The 17539-nt window shown below is 32.8% G+C and overlaps 1 protein-coding gene across 1 annotated transcript; it reads left to right on the top strand.

The window, feature by feature from the left end:
• Window positions 1–1924: 1924 nt before the first annotated feature.
• On the top strand, window positions 1925–3545 carry LOC148282497 (larval cuticle protein 16/17-like). The gene is made up of 3 exons (XM_088224988.1): window positions 1925–2028; window positions 2412–2536; window positions 3110–3545. The coding sequence occupies exons 1-3, from the start codon at window positions 2020–2022 to the stop codon at window positions 3318–3320; spliced, it is 345 nt and encodes a 114-aa protein (XP_088081114.1). The 5' UTR covers window positions 1925–2019; the 3' UTR covers window positions 3321–3545.
• The last annotated feature ends 13994 nt before the right edge of the window (window positions 3546–17539 follow it).

Below are 17539 nucleotides of genomic sequence, written 5' to 3'. Positions count from 1 at the left end.
TCAGCATCAGCAAATAAAAATAAATAAATAAATTTAAAAACTACTACGGTGATGGTAAAGGTGAAAGTGAATGTTAGTATTAGCATGTTGGTGTAGTGAGTGTCCCGAAGAAGAGACGGGCACGTCTCGAAACCGCCAGACATAAAATTGCCAAATATAAAAGACTCAAAATGTAAAACGAATTTTAGAATAAAAATCGGTAGTCAGATGGCAGAAGGGACCATCTGTAATTTTCAAAAATGTTCAGGAGAGCTGAAATACGACTCAATTTCAAGCCTTCAATCCCCAAACTAAAATATTTTAGTGTTGCTTTTCAATAATAAATTACAATTCTAAATTATGGTGTTTTTTTTTCTGTGTATTTACTGAAATATTGATTAAAATTTTTGAAAACTAAAAAACAGAAAAAAATACAGATGGTCCCTTCTGCCATCTGACTACCGAAATAGTGTAGGAAAAGATTTTTTGAAAAATATATGTAAATCAAAAAACGTAGTACTTCATATAATTGGTACACGTATTATTTATATTTTTATGTATTTCATTGCTTTATATTTGTTTTATTATATATTATACTGTATTATTTACGTTTAAGTAACATGTATTCTTGGCACTTATATATACTTTATATTTGTATAATAACAATTATTAATTTCTTACATTTGATTAGCTTGGCATTTATAATTAAGTAGTTTTAGTTTTTCTTTTTTATGTTATTGTTTTATTAGTATAGGACTACTTATGCTCTAAAGATAGAAAATCTCCATCTTAGAACAGGCTGTGCCATGTTAGATGGACACTATTATAAACAGAGAACACTCCGTTTTCATTTTACATTAATTGGTTTTATACAGATTCCCTGTTATTAAGTATGTATATTATTTTTTTCAATAAATTTATAAATAAATAAAAAGTCGGTATGTGCTTAAACACTAATATTTACTCGCATTAATTTTTTAACTTCAATTGTAATGTAGGCCCATGATTCGCACCTATATATGATTTAAAGCATTTTACAAGAGTTGAATAATTTTTAATTTTTAAAAAAAAAAATTTTTTTTATTTATAAAATATATAACACAAAGTAAAATACATTGAATATTGAAATACATTCCCAGGAGTTACAATAACTTAATTCGGGATATAAATAATATTAACATTTTAAAAATAACACATATTGAGAACAACAAAGAAACAAAGCAAGTTTAGCACCTTTATAACTAAATATACAACAACAATATATACGCCTAAAACCTTTTCCTACACAAGCAGAATAAATATGTATAAAAAAAGGCTTTTAAGAATATAAAAAAAAGGAGTAAATCCACTAAGGGAGATAAAGTCATTAACATCACATGCCATGCAGATAATCGGATGAAGAAGAAAAAAAGAATTATTATTTTTAAAAATATGGTTAGGTACAACATTTACAACGGAAAACCCGCCAAAACATGAGTACATAAGAAATAAAAATATATTTTTTTATCAAGAAACTTTGGAAGGCTCTCGGAGGCGTATTTGCCCAGGTCTGTACTATACTCAAAAGCATTATTCGTAAAAATGAAAGGTTTATGATTCCGTCACATTAATTTTATAATAGCGTCCTTCAGGTGACATTTCCTTATTCGAATTTAAAATAATATGTATATATTTAGAAAACTTGAAAAAATTGAGTTTGTAATTCGATAAAAGCGGAAAAAGCTTCCGAAACTGGTTCATTAAAAATGCAAGGATTATTTTGTCAGACTGTTACCTGGTTGCTGTTGATAACCAAAAAGTATGTTTGTCTTTACCAATAACGCAATAAAAATTTCGAGGAGAACAGATGAAGATAAAGTTGCCCAATATTCCGCCCGAAGAGCAATTATTGTAAAATAAAAGGTGACAAATCTAATAAAAATGAGCTGATCGTCAGCTAATAGGACTTGTTTACTTAGTAAGACGGGATGAGTATAAAAGAGGTTTCGTGAATTCCTTCAAATCAGTATCAGTTGTACCTCTGAACCACACACAATCAACATGAAATTGGTAAGAACATATCAATATTGACACTAACCCAACAATTATGTCAATATACGCTATTGCCTACTCAGAAGTACATATTATGATGTAATTATACACACAAACGTAATACGTTGCGATATAATTTTATGCCTGAAAAAGTTCGTACGTTATTTTCATTACATGTCTCAAGTCTTTCATCTATTTGCAATAACACACATTTCTATTCAAAACACCAGCACACCATTTAACATTTATTTGTTCAAAAATTTATATGAAGAAATTGGTTTATACAAATTGAATAACAAAAAGGGTATAATAGTTTTAACTTATTGAGTGTAGTTAAAAACAAAGAATGATACAAAAAAGAAGACTTAAAAACATAAATTAATCAACTCGTTTGTTTTCAGGCATTGTTCTTCTTCTTCCTGGTGGCGGTTGCCTTCGTGTCCGCTTCTCCAGTGCCAGATGCACCAGTCCTTAAGATCCTGAAGTCTACCTTCGATATCGACCCCGCCGGCGGATACAGTTTCGGGTGGGTTTCTCTTGTCTAAATGTTTATTTGTAGACACGTAAAAGATGAATAGAATAAATTAATATCATCGCGCATTGACGGAGAAATGAAATGCAATTATTATTATTACGAATAATTTAAAAATCACCTTTAAGGCGCTGTACAGTAAGTCTCCTAACAAGTTTTTCAGCTACACATGGCATGGGCGTTTGAGATTCTAGTTTCTCAACTCCAATGATAATTAAATTTAATAACTGATAGGAGCTAAATTACTGCGCGTCACAACACACCACCGCATTTTTCCGTGTGCGTTATCGTGCACTGCAATATTTAACTGTCCTTGGACCATCATCTGAATCTGAAGACTCACCTTCATGTGACAGATGATCAAAATCCGATGCATTTACTTTACCAATGCAGTGCACCATCAGGTGCAGATATGTATGTGATGATGATGATTTACAAAAAATATAATTGGACTAACTATATACTAGTATGCCATGTATTGTGGATAGTATTTTCAGTTTCGGCTTAGGTATTTTTAACATACCCGGCGCGGCATCTCATATGTAATTGAATATGATTTTTCCTCAGCTATGAAACCGAAGACAAGATCAGCCGTGACGAGGTGGGAGAACTGAAGGTTGTCAAGGACGAGGAAGGCAAGGACACCCAGGCTCTGGTGATGAGGGGAACGTACTCCTACCCAGACCCTGATGGTAACCTCATCACCCTGAAGTTCTACGCTGACGAGACCGGCTTCCACCCCGAAGGCGCCCACATCCCCGTGGCTCCCCTGGCGTGAGCCCGACGCTCTCCGCCGCGCCCCTGACCAGCCGACTGAGGAACTGCCGTAACCATTGTGATACGAGTAATAATTATTATAATTAGACTGACGGATTCGCGAGCACTATATTTTCTTAGTCGCTCGCTACTTCCCGAGATTATACGCACCGCAAGGGGTTGTCGCTTATTTTCTTATGTTAATACGATGTAAAAGAAATCGAAATAAAATAATGTTTCTATCCCATCCATGATTTTGTAATTTACTACATAACATTATAAAGAAATACATTGAAACAAGTTTATACATCTTTCCACGGAGGTAGCACCGAATATTCCGAGGGCAGTTAAGAGAATATGCGAGAGGAAGCGATGGGATGATGCTTCCCCAAATACCGTGCAAAAAAGACAACTGCATATTGGACTGATTATACATAGCTTAAATCGACAAAACTGAAGTCTCGCTTTCCAGTTTCCGCACTCCAAAAGTGAACCGACTTAGATTTATTTATTTAAAAAGAATATGGGATAGACATTTTCTGTTCCGGCAAGTTTTGATTTTTCCGAAATACATAGTTATCATATTTGTATACCATGCGTCAGAAGATGGCAGGTAAAATTAGGCACTTTTAAGAATTTTTGGATGATTGTAGTTCCCATAAAAGACAATTTATCAATAATAAAAAAAACAAAGGATAAGACCACACCAGTGGCGGATATCTAAACATCGCTCTAGTTATATAATCCAGGGTAAAAATACGGGAATACGTTTGTATGATTAAAAGTCAGATCGCTCATTCTTTTACGATTATTTAGGGTCCTCCGACACTGGAAGAAATAAAAGTGGCCGTGTCAAAGCAGAAAAATGGTTTCCGAACAGGAAAGTGATGCATTTTTTTGTTTGTTCATTTATTCAGTTATGTATACATTTTACAAAAAAAAAAAAACGTATCCCTAACTCTGAAACATACATATTATTGAACAATACTAAAATTAAAAATTATTACATAAATATATATTTCGATAAACATCTGGACAACACGCTTAACGGTTAGACAAATTCCAAACTTGAACATTTCTCCCAAAAATGGCTTTTGTTTTGGAAAACTTTATATGTGTTTTCGGGGCCAATAAAGAGAAATTTTTCAAAACGAAAGTTGTACGTGTTTTTGGTGTTAAATAATTAAAATTACAGGAAAACCTCGTGCGAGCATTCTGCTGAGATTTTTTCTTGAAACCACGTAATCAGAAATGTATAAATGACTCTTTTTTTTAAATTATCTAATGTCCAGTACCTTCGTACATTAAAACAATGCCTCAGAGGGGGAAATACATCCGGAATGTCTTAAAAACAGCAACACTGGCATTGTTAGCTTTTCCAATCAACTAATGAAGAAATATTTTTTCCTCAATTGATAGGGTGTTGTGGTGAACTTTTCATTACCTCCTTCCATATTCCCTCTATCTCACCTGCTGACAAACCTCTAAAAAGAGGCTTAGGGGGTTATTCCTTTAAAAAAAAATTACAATTAGTGTAGTGGAGAAGGTGCTTGCCTATCTTATATTACAAAGAGTTCGAGCCACTATTAGGTACGCGAGAATACGAGTATTAAGAGAGAACCAAACAACATATTTTAACAACCTTTTACTTTATAAAATTCAAATAAGCTATTTGAAGAAATGTCGACGTCCTACCTTTTAAAGAATGGTGATTTCTTTCCTGCAAATACACATAAAATAGTACAACTATTTCCATACAACCCATTAAAACGTGTTTTTGGTCTCTGTTGAAAATCTGAAAACATTTATTTTAAAATTAAATACAATTTTACCCATAAGAACAATGTGATGCGTAAACGAAATATTAAAAAATAAATTCCAAAAATGAGAAAGGCTTACCCTATGAGGCAGGTAGTAAGAAAACCTTTAAAAAATAGTTAATTCCTTTACAAAATAGTCAATAACTACTTAGATTGCCCCCACCTGCTTGAGAAAATTAAAATTCGTATCCCTTAAGGTACAACTCAGCAGCAACAATTGTTTCGTGTTGGTATTTTGAGTACAAATAACAATAAGAATGCACCCTTTCTTCTGTAATCGATATATATTTACTCACTCTAAACAACTATAAAGAAAATGCTAAAACCTTAATTGCAAATAAAATTATATTTTGATCTAACTGTACCTATTTAAAAAGGTTTTACATGCTTTATCTTTTTGCATACTTTCATATTACATTTATTTTTTCTTGTTTGAAAGAAGAAATGAAGAAAGGCTAATCTGGGGTTACTCCGCGTGCATCCGCTGACGAAAGGATTTTTTGAAGACAGTCAACAAAGAAAATACATGTTTTATACTTTCTTTTTCATTATTATTGTGATATTTTATTTTTTTACAAGTGGGATTATTCATATATAGAAAACTATAATATGCCAATAATTTTGGTTAATTTGTGATTGCTGTTTTTTTGTTAAATTGAATAAAAATTAAAAAATCAAATAAAAATAAATTTTTGACAAAAAAACAAAAGTTGTTACTACTAGCTACTCAATTCACATTCATATATGTAGCCTTTGAGGTCAAACCCCACTAGACTGCGCGGTACGTTGCGGCAACTAGAAATATATTTTTTACTGTTTTGGAAGAAAAAAACAGCACTACAGCTGCGCTACACTGCACACTACACTACTCTATACAACATTTTTTCGCGCAGAATCATGCGGTGCGGTTCAAACTTTAGGTACCTAGTTCTAGTTGAACATTGCTTAATGAACTTGTTAACATATCACTCAATAGTATTACTACAACAAAAAAATATTATTAATAATATTTTTATATTTTTATGATTATTTTCTTTTATTTATTAAGGAAAAATAACAGTTGTTAAATAAGAATAAAAAATCCAGTTAAAGTTTTTCACAAATATAACGAGAGAACATGTTACACAGTAAAGAGAATAATAATATATTATAAAAGACATGAGAAAAAAAAGAGCTCGTAAGAAGGTTAAGGGATGAGGAAATAGAGTGGAGGAGTAGAGGAGAGGGATTTCATAATATTTGATGTTTTTAAAAATAAATAATTAAATAAAGATAAAAAAATACTAAAACCCAGTACATATAAAACAAACCACACATTTTACACACATCGCTCCCGAAGCCACACTCCTTATTCACAACAATGGTGATACCAACACAAAAAAGACTTGATTTACTTGTATTTGATTTTTTTAAATTTTTATTTTATTTATATATTTAAGATTTTTTTATATTTTATGTAAACATTATTATATTGTGTTACCAAAATGTTTAAAGAGAGAAACCCCTGCAAAAAACTGCTTTTGCAGTTTGGCGGGAATTAAAAAAATTGTTAAGAAGAATGCTTATGTGAAAAAAATTTCAATAAAAAAAAAAATAGACTCACGTGCTATTCATATTCTCGTCATTGTGTCGCGTACATAATTGGTGTTGTGTTAGGTTTATGTTTTTTTTAAATATCACTGTATTATACCAACGTAGCACTGATTGCACAACAATTAACATAAATAAATAAAAATCTATATTATTACTCCATTTTCCAGTAGGGCTGGGCAAAAAGGATGGACCGCCACAAACGTCTTTCCTAGCATACATTTCTATCTTCTTTCACATCCACATATCTTGTCATACATACCCCTCGGTTCTTTCTAATATGACCAGATTTAAGATTTTGGTTTATCTGATCATGCCACGTGTTCTTTGTCGTCCAGGCGCCCTCATCCGACGTGACCTACCGTTTATTCTTGCTTTATTACTATAAATGTAACTGTATATAAATATAAAAAAAGTTTTGTCACTCACAATGCTATATCTCACTTCTTTTAAAGGTTGGTACTAATTAAAAATCTTTTATGTATGGCGTTACTAGAGATTTAACTCTAGTAACGCCATATATGTGTCAGCCTACGATCTTTTCAGCCCACCAAATATATCTGTTTTTATCATTCTTTAGTCATCCATTCGTTCTACATGGCCAAACTGTGCAAGCAACCAAAATATAACTTCAACTTTGACGCCAAAATGAAGGTATGTAATTTTTTTTTAAATATTTATTTTAAATAAAAAAAATATATATGTAGTTATGTGTACCGTAGTGAATGCGTTTTCTTGGAATATTTCGATGTACCTACCCAAAACATGAAGGCAGGGGGTCGGTAGTGTATCTTCGTAATCACTCGGAAAAATTATCTCAACTAGTTATGACTTCTTGGTGTAGGTATGATGTCCTTAACTTCCGATTGTAATCGCAGGGCTTGCTATGCAGCTGGCTGTTGGACACACAGATGTGAGTTGCAATATTTCAGGTGAATTATTTTAAGCAGACAAAGGCAACCTCTCCTGGCTCTTGCCATGCTCGATGGATGCACTTTCGGTTCTAACGGACTTGATGCCTTTGAATCTGGAGGTCCAGCGACGATCTGCAAAATTCCACTTAAAAAGAAAGCATTTCTCCGTTATTGATGGCGTCCGTCTATTCCCAACTGAAGGAATGTCTTAATCGAATATAAAAAAAATGTCTTTAAATGCTCTTCTTAATGTTTGTCAATCGCGATGGAAATCCTCCCCTTCAGGGAGGGTTGGGTTACCTTTAATTATTTTTCTTCAATCCGTCAGCGCTTAAAATCTTTTTGAGTTATCCCCGATCACTGGACTTCGCAGTTTTTAACAGGTCATGGTAAATTTAATAAAAAATATTTGTTTTTAATTGATTTCCCTTCGTGCTGCTGCGGATATCCTAATCAGTCTTCTGAACACATCCGGTGGTCTTGTCCCTTTCCTCCTACTCCTTTTCTCGCTACTATTCATGGCCCTGTTATAGGTCCTGTCGGATATACAGATCTGGTGGCTTTTAAAAAGTATTTCAAGTCTTTTAAAAAATTTTGTAATCATTTCTGCGAATTGATCATATCCAATCAAATTAATCTCAGTCGGTGGAGAATTCACTTCCCTTTTTTCAGAATCCAATGAAGTATATATTATGTACTTCTTGATTACTTTCTTTCAGCACAAATATGCTAAAGCTACCAGATTACAGAGAGCTCTTTCGGGCAGCTATTCTCGTTCGGCAACGAGCAAACTTTCCGTGTATGTGGGCACCGACAAAGAGACTTGGCCAAGCTGTAATCGCGAGCCATCAAAGTTTATTGCTTTGACAAAGAAACGCGCCGGCAGCCAGCGTCCTTTTTCATTTGTTATTTGATATTTGGCAGTCCGGATGACTGGAGTTTGGATACAATGAGTTTTATTGTACTTTACTTATAAGTACCATCCGCCATGGCTAATCCCTACCATTGCCCATAGTCAGGTTCAAGAGATCGCTGATCGGTATCTGTTCTAAAATGTAAATTATGTAATTTTCTCATAACTCGGGGTAAAGGTCGTGCGTTGCTTCAAATGATATAATATTATAATAACAGGTATAAAAATAAATGTCAAATATTTTAAAATTTCAAAGGTCATTGTGGTTTAGCGGGGGTCTCAGTAATACACGATGCTACAAAAATACTATTTGAAAATTTAAAATACAATTTATAAATACTGCTTACCCTTTTAAAGTATTTTTTTTATTTTACAAAGAAGCATTAGTATACTGAAAGGTTGGATTATGGTACACCAATGCAAGTAAATTAGGGTAAAATTTCTATTGGTAAATAAAGAAAGTAACGTATTTTTTATGAAAAAAAAGCGTTGCATTAATTCATTTAAATATATTTTTTCAGAGTTTTCAATTAAAGCATTTAGAAAAAATATTTATTACCTGACGCCTTTCGTCTTATGAAGACGTTGTTATATGTTTAATATTTTTTTTTATGTTTTGTAAGTTTTTTTTCTCATTATTAAACTACATAGTCGTAGGATTCTTGGAAGAATTAGAAAAAATACTCTGTCTCAATTCAAGTAAATTAGTATTCCAATATTTTGTAATGCTAAAGTATTGCTTTACTGTCCTGTTTCTTGGAAATGGTACAGAGTTACGAAAGAAAGAGAGTGAGATCCGAAACACACGCACTCAGACTGTTGCTCCAACCATCGGTAATTACTATGTTTATTCTTCGTATCAAACTAAAAGCGCAAAAGCCGCAAAAAATACAAAATAAAGAAAATAGCCGATCAAGAGAAATTCGATCAGAAAATCCAAAGTAAATGGGAAAATTGGTTACATGTAAATAAAAAGAATCTAACAGTAGTTAAACGTAGGTACCATCAACAAATATTTTTTAGAATCTCAAAACAATGCTCGGAGAAAAAACAGCAAAGAATGACGTCAAATACCCTGGATTCGGTAGAGAAACGAAGATTGATTAAAGTCTCTTATGTTAACAACGCCGATCTATAAACTATTAACCGCGATGTTCAAAGAGAATGCAGAAAATATAAAAAAAAAATTTAGAAACATGTGCTCAGAAGTAGAAAGACATGCCAAAAATTCATATTACAAAATAAGATTCATAACTCGTCAATTTAAACCAAAAACATGGGCAATTCAAGATAAAATGGAAGTAAAAAAAAATAAAAACATTACAGAAGTCTGTAAAAAATGTTGCCTTTCACTTTTACTGGAAACCGTCCAACCACAATCAATTTAAGAAATATAAGTGAATGCGAACCAGCCTTACTAAAATCAGAGATAAAAACAGCAATCCATTACTTTAAACCAGGAAAGACTCTCGGTGTGGATGAAATCCCCAAAGAGATAATTGAAAAAATGGGAGATTATGGTATGGATATGTTTTACATAATATGTAGCCAAATCTATAAGACAGAAAAATGGCCAAAGTATTGGTGTCATTCTGTTTTTTATACCACTACATAAAAAAGGTCCCACAAAGAAATGTTCAAATTCAAGACTAATATTGACTATATTTCTCATGGAATCAAAATAATTCTTCATATTTTAAACGAACGATAATTAATAAGTTCCTCTCAGAATAGATAGGTGAAAACCAGGCCGGATTTGTCAAATGTTGTGTAGACTTCAGAAAGGCTTTTGATTCGGTGAAATGGGAAAAAATACATATTTATTTATTTTATTTATTTATTTATTCACACTTATTATCAAAATACAATTCCATATTCACTTTGCCCAGATAACAAGGGTACATACCCCGTTCCAAGCTAGGCAATTACATTTTAATATATTATAATACTTAACAAATTAATATACAGCACAGACAAACACAATATATACTTATTCGGATACACATTTTGATTCATATACATACATACATACACATATATACACACATGTATATATAAATATACACATATATACATATGTACATACACACACACGTACATACACGCATGCGCATACACATACATACATTCATAAAAACATAGACAACTTATTTATGCGAAACTTCATGGTTGTCATCTATAAATATATATTTTTAAAATTATTCTTTATTTTTTATATTTTATTTTTGACATCCAGTAAGGTTCTCCAATCCGTGGCATGCATCAACTTTTCTGACTCCCTACGACCAATATGCTATTTAAGATTAAATGGGAGCACTTTATCATCTTGTTTTGCTATTAAAATGTCTTTATGGAGGTAAATCTGCTATGGTGTGACAGGATAGCGCCAACTGAGATGTATTTAAAACTCGTACATGAGTTTGTTAGGGAAGTATCTTGTCACCGATCAATTTACAGTAATACCCTTCAATATATTCAATATACAGAATATATTATGCGAAAAGAATTAGAGATCTGGAACTGAAGAACCTCTATTAATGGAAGACGAATATTGATTTTGAGATACGTCAATGACACTACTCTTCTAACCAATAATGAAGATGACATAAGCAAACTTTTCTCTTAACTAAAAAATACTAGCAAATAATTTTGGGTTGAAATCAACAGGAAAAAGACCAAAATGATGATGAGAGAAAGGTAGCGAAGAAAGATAGAAGCATTTAAAATGTGATGCTGGCATAGAATGCTGCCCAAAGGGCTAATGTTTCTATAATTCGAGAACTGGGTATTGAATAGTGTCTTTCTTTGATTGTGCAAAACCGCGTTCCCAGGTACTACCCACGTACAAGGCGAAGATACAATATAGAAAAAGGTGGTACAAAGATGAGTAGAGCAAACTCGATCTCGCGGAAGGATTCTTACCAGATGAACAGACTTGGTGATAGATGCGATGCGACTGGCGTCTCTCTTCAGGAGGCCTCCAGAATCGCTGGATACAGAAGCGGTTGGAGGCGAACCCTAACGATGTGCTTTCTTCCTGCTAATGTGACCACGATGCTCTATCAAGAGCAAACGACTAAGAAAAATATATTTGAATAATTTTAGTGTTACACAAGTAAGTAAATTTATTTAAGCTGTAAATTTACAAAATAAACTAATAAATACAAATAAATATCTACAAATAAGTAAATAAATAAAACCTTCATAAATATCCAGTACCTACATACTTGTAAAGAACCTAATTAGACATGGTGCCCACTAAAAACTTTGATGAATGGTATATATTTGCGTGGCATCGTGTTGTATTACGCAATACGTATTTAAACAACGCAGTACTCTGAAACAAAATTAATGAAAATTGAAAAATATATCCGCTTCCATAGCGCAGTGATTAGGACTGTGCTATTATGGTGTACGATGTTGATTCGATTTTCGACAGGGCCAAGGAGTATTTTTATGTCTATTAGAATACGATTTCTTTCTACCTTATGTTTACTCGTACAAGTATTATTCCTACTTGTTTTAGATTATGCTGCTGTTTTATTGTAATCAATCAATTAATAAATAAGAGGATTTACGGCGAGAGAGCGGTTTCAGGAAAAAGTATTTCAATTTTTTTTCTGTCCCTTTTGCAGATGCCTCCCCAAATACTATGCGCAAATGACAACTGCATGTCGGACTGATTACACTTAACTTAAATCGATGTCTCGCATTCCTATTTCCCCTACCCCAAAACTGAACCGATTTTGTTTATTTCCTTAAAAAAAAGTTTCAGAAAGAAATTTTCAGAGTTGGCAAGTTTTGCTTTTCAAAATTAGTTATATTCGTATACCGTATGTCCGAAAACGGCAAATAAAACTAGGCGCTTTTAAGGGTGTTCGGATGTCTCTAAGTTTTGGCTCTTATAAAAGATATCACACGAAAAGGGCACGCCAATGGTGGATATCTATAGTTTTTTTTAAAAACATGGCTTTAGTACCATAATGAAGGGAGAAAATACGAGAATACGTGTGATTTCAGAAAAGTCAGACAACGCATCCTTTTAGGCTGCAAACTTCTTGATAAACCCAAGTGATTTCAGAATATCCGCATCAGGTAAATATCGTCAAAGGCAATCCATCGCCGTGTTACTCAAATTTGATCACTTTAGAAGAGAGATCAAAACATTTTCTTTTTAAAAAATTAACTTTCAGGTAAATCAAAGTAAAATTTATCTCAATGCTAAAAAAAACAGTAATTTTACTGAAGACACATAAAAAAAGGTTATTTCTCTCTCCTATAAAGTGGATAAATTTGAGTTACGCGGTGATAGATTGCCGTCAACTATATTTTTATCTTCAGGGAACATGGCCACATACCTATTTGATTATCGCAAGTAACACTGAAAGGGCTCAAAATGAGACTTCCTTCACACAGTCCACACGGCTCGACCGTGGAATCATCTCCCATCCACTATCAAAGATTTGTCAACAGTAACATTCTTTGAATCATAAAAAATAAAAGAAATTATAATCACCGCAAAAAATGTTAGTTATTAATTTATATCATGAATGTAGAACAGCGACGCGTCTGATTTTTTTCACCTTTACATGGGAGCTGTTTAATTTTTTGTTTTTACACTTTGTCACAACTTGATGTGATTTAATACTTGCGTTAATATGTATTTTTTTTTAAATCTGGAAAACAACCCTTCATAAAACCATTTGAGATCGTTGTTCTACGATCACGACGATTTGTTCAGTGGTTTCTTTATGACTTTCAAATACAGATAGAAGTGTTTAAATCCTACACTTCTTGTTTTAGTCGATGATGCATGCTGCGGATTGGAGATTCTTACTGAATGTTGCAAAAAATAAATAAAAATAAAGAGTAAGAAACAAAAAATACAAAAGGCAATCATGAAGTTTCGTATTTTTTAATTAAATTATGTACCTTTTATTTATCTAAGTGTATGCGCATGGGTATATGTATGTATGTATGTGTGCATGTATGTATATTTGTGTGTATCTATATAAATATACAGGGTGTTCATTAAACCCTGTCACACCCGAAACCACGATGATCATCATAAGCAAGAAGAAATATAAGCATATTTAAAACAATATTTAGGAAGCAGTTTTTTTTTTAAAATAAAATATTTAAAAAAACAAACGGTTCCTTACTTATGCAGGGAAGAAGCGAGGGGGAGTGGCCATGTGGTTGATGGTGTATCAGACTCCCCCCTCCCCTTTCCTTGCTTCTCCTTTGCAGAAGTAAGCAACCATTTGTTTTTTTTAAATATTTTATTTTTGTAAATTTTATTCGTTCTAAAAATTCATTTTAATGTGCCAATATGTCTTCTTGGTCATACTGATCATCATGGTTTTGGATGTGACAGGGTTTAAAGAACACCTGTATATATATGGATGGTGGATATGTATATTTATTTGTTTATTTATAACATATTTATTTTAGCAATTTTCAATGAATTATTTATATAACAAATTAATTAAGTAGTAAAAGTAAACAAACATATTTTTTATTTTGCTGGTGATTCATCTAAACTGCCTAACTAGGAATAGTTTCTCCGTTGTAAGGCAGTAAATTATGTATTTTATAATAATATATAAGTAATTACATTTTTCTTTGTGTGTGCTTTTTCAGTCTTGAAAGTAAATAATAAATATACAATAAAAACATAAATAATACCAAAATCTCTACATCCTAAGTCCTAAGTCATTACTAGTAAAACAAGAAATCAGCTTACGCCCTTCTATATCGGACAACAATTTCTCTGACATATATATGTGTATGTATCAATATGTTTATATTATTATGTAAGTATATGTTTTATTTGTCTGTTCTTTCTATTAACTTGTAAATAATTATTATCTATAAAAATGAAATTGCCTATCTTGGAATGGGGTATGTACCCCTATGTAAATGTACACAATCTGATAAAATGTATAAATACCAAAGAATTTTTCTTTTAAAGTCAACAGTACGTCTAAATTATTGTTGACAAGTACTGGATTTAATCCTTTAACATGGACGGAATGGCGAATGTTATATAGTATGTTATGTTATCACTTAAAACAGCTGGAGTTACCTATTTTTGCCTTGCTTATTATGTAAAATATATGTTTCTTCAAACCACTCTTAACTGTAGTGTGGGGATTGGCCTTGTTGAGAAACTTCTCTGCATTCCAGAAAACTCATTCAGGGGAAGCCGGACTATTAACAGCAGTGGCGAACCGTGGTTTATTTTTTAGGTAATATACAAAAAGGGTTGTACATTAATTTGTATCTACATATAAGTACATAATATGTAGGTAATATAATTATGAATAACTATTTTTCTGTGGTTCTGTGAAAATCAACTCAAATAACAATTATTATTCACCACGCGATATACGTAGCTTTATTCTACACTATTTCGATATAATACTTGTAAAAAACAAATACCATAATGACATTCAGCAGTAACTGTCAACACCGAGCGCTGGCCGATTTCTTTTTAAATGAATAATGCCAAAAACGGCCACTGCGAATGCCACACGTTTTTTTTTTTTTTTTTGCACCACAACAGGCCAGAAGGCCTAATTACAGTGGTGAATTACATCACAGAGCACCCAGGCTTGAGAAAAATCGCATATTTTTTTGTGTTCTCACCGGGAATCGAACCCGGAACCTTCCGTGCGTGAGTCAAGCGTCTTGACCACTACACCACGGAGGCCGCCTCCTGTCCTTTGTGATACATTATATGTCAACTGTATCCTTTCAAAGAAAAATATTCGTTTGGAAAAAATGATCGAAATACTAGTTTCCAAATAGAGAATGTTCAAATACTATTTGTAATCTGCAAGCTTGTTTTAGTAGTAAAAAAACTGACTTCAGTTATAGATGTAAAATATTTGTATGGAGAAATAAGTCGAGGTAACCGGTTAGTTTCATCGTTCACTGAAAACGGGCTGGGCGCTGCGCGCTGGGCGCACTTCATAGATATTTTTTTGTGGGAAGATATAAGCGGTGGTGGTGCTTTAAAATAAATAACAATTATTTTCCCACAAACATATTTACTATAAAACATTACTCGTTTTATCGAAAGTCAAATATAATACGTAGTACGTAAGCTGTGCATAATAGCTTATTTTGACGATTCGCACTTGATTAACAACATCAACTTTCCGTTCACATTGAGTGTTGGAAATTATTATATAGATTACCTTCACTATTTCTACCTTTTCGATATCTTCCAGGTGCTCATCTGGACTTCTACGTCGCGCTTATAGCTGCATTCAATTCATTCATAGAAAAATGGAAAATGCATCAACAAATGAGGGACATCTCGTGCAAATTATTGCTCTCATCCGCTATGATTTGGCATCCCGGGGATCGAGGAAGCACAGTAAAATCAGCCATAGAAATAAAATTTATAAAATATTTTGAGAATGTCCTAGAAAAGTCTACTTGTAGATATTTTTAGGAAATAAAAAAAAACATGTTTTGCTACAACATAAGTACGTGTAAATAATAATTGGAATTTAATTTTAACCACTGCGACCCAACCATTCATCCATTTACTATCCATTTGTACACTTACTCACCTAACAATAAAAAGCTTTCTCAGTTACAAATAATGCAATGAAATGAAATCCTCGATATTATTCCCACATATTATATTGAAGTCATCAATGATTTTCAATTGTATATTCATTTCGAACCCGTTGACGTTGTTGAAACACACAAAGTAATGTCACTTGCACACAAGCATATCTCTTCACATACAAAAAAACATGGACTCCTCATAATTATTATTATGGATAACTTATAAAGCGCCATTTTCGTAATAAAAAACCTCAAGGGCGCTTTACGTGGTGATTCTATTGTCAAGTTAATTTAATTGAAGCTTTTAAATTTGTAATTTAATTAAAATAATTTATTTTGTTGTCACGTGCTACGGATTTATTCAAATGATTTAGAGAAAAAGTGGGTTTTAAGTTTTTTCCGAAACATCACTTCACTTTCACAGCCTCGCACCTCTGCTGGGAGAGCATTCCATGCCATAGGGCCTGCGACCGCAAATGCGCGTTCACTAAATTTAGTGCGCTGTTTGCGTAGAGGTATAATAACTTTTCCTCTCGCCGTAGACGTAGCTGATCTAAGCGTGAGACGCCTGTCAGCTAGTGCATAAATCCAACAAAAACACAAATTTTACTTGTTGGTAGTAAAAAAAAGTGAATTCCACACTTCCTCTTTTCAAAATAGATGGTACAGAAATTCCATTCATGACTTCTGTCAAAAACTTAGGTATTATCATTCATAAGCATTTAGGGTGGCACGATCAAGTTAACGAAGTTAGTCGTAAACTTTAAAGCAGCTTGCGCTCACTTAAAAGATTACAGAATTTCTTATCAAAACATGTTAAGCAAATATTGGTCAAGAGCTTACTTCTCCCACTTCTTGACCATGCGGACGAATGTTATCCAGATGTTAACTCTGAATTACTTGATAAGTTGGAACGATTGCAGAATGTTTGTATACGTTATATCTTTGATTTTCACAAATTCAACCACATAACCGAATATCGCAAGCAACTACCCTGGCTCAGTATCAGGCATAAAAGAAACATTCACATTCAATCACTTCTACCCAATATTTTAAATAATCCCACTTCGCCTGTTTATCTGAGAGAGCTCTTCCAACCTTTATCACAACATGGGCTATCTCTTCGTTCAAGTAAAGAGAGAACCCATTTAATACCCTTTCATCGCTCTAATTTTCTTGCCCCCTCTTTCACAGTAGTAGCTGCTCGATTGTGGAATAATCTACCCACTAATTCTTTATATACATTTAAGTAAATATTGAAATGTAACTGTCTAAATAATTAAGTTGTTCCTTTGTCCTTCTTCTTTCCTTTTCATTCCCTCTCCTTTCTTTATAGTTTAGTGTTAATTCTTTTTTATTTTGTTAATCTTTGTTTTTAATTTTGTATAAAATCGTGAGATTCAATATGTACATGTAC

The sequence above is a fragment of the Micrasema longulum genome, unplaced genomic scaffold (genome assembly GCF_059751315.1).
Source record: "Micrasema longulum isolate JH-2025_06_02 unplaced genomic scaffold, ASM5975131v1 h1tg000322l, whole genome shotgun sequence".
NCBI lineage: Eukaryota > Metazoa > Arthropoda > Insecta > Trichoptera > Brachycentridae > Micrasema > Micrasema longulum.
Note: the sequence above shows the minus strand (reverse complement) of the source record. Positions and strands in the feature narration are given on the sequence as shown.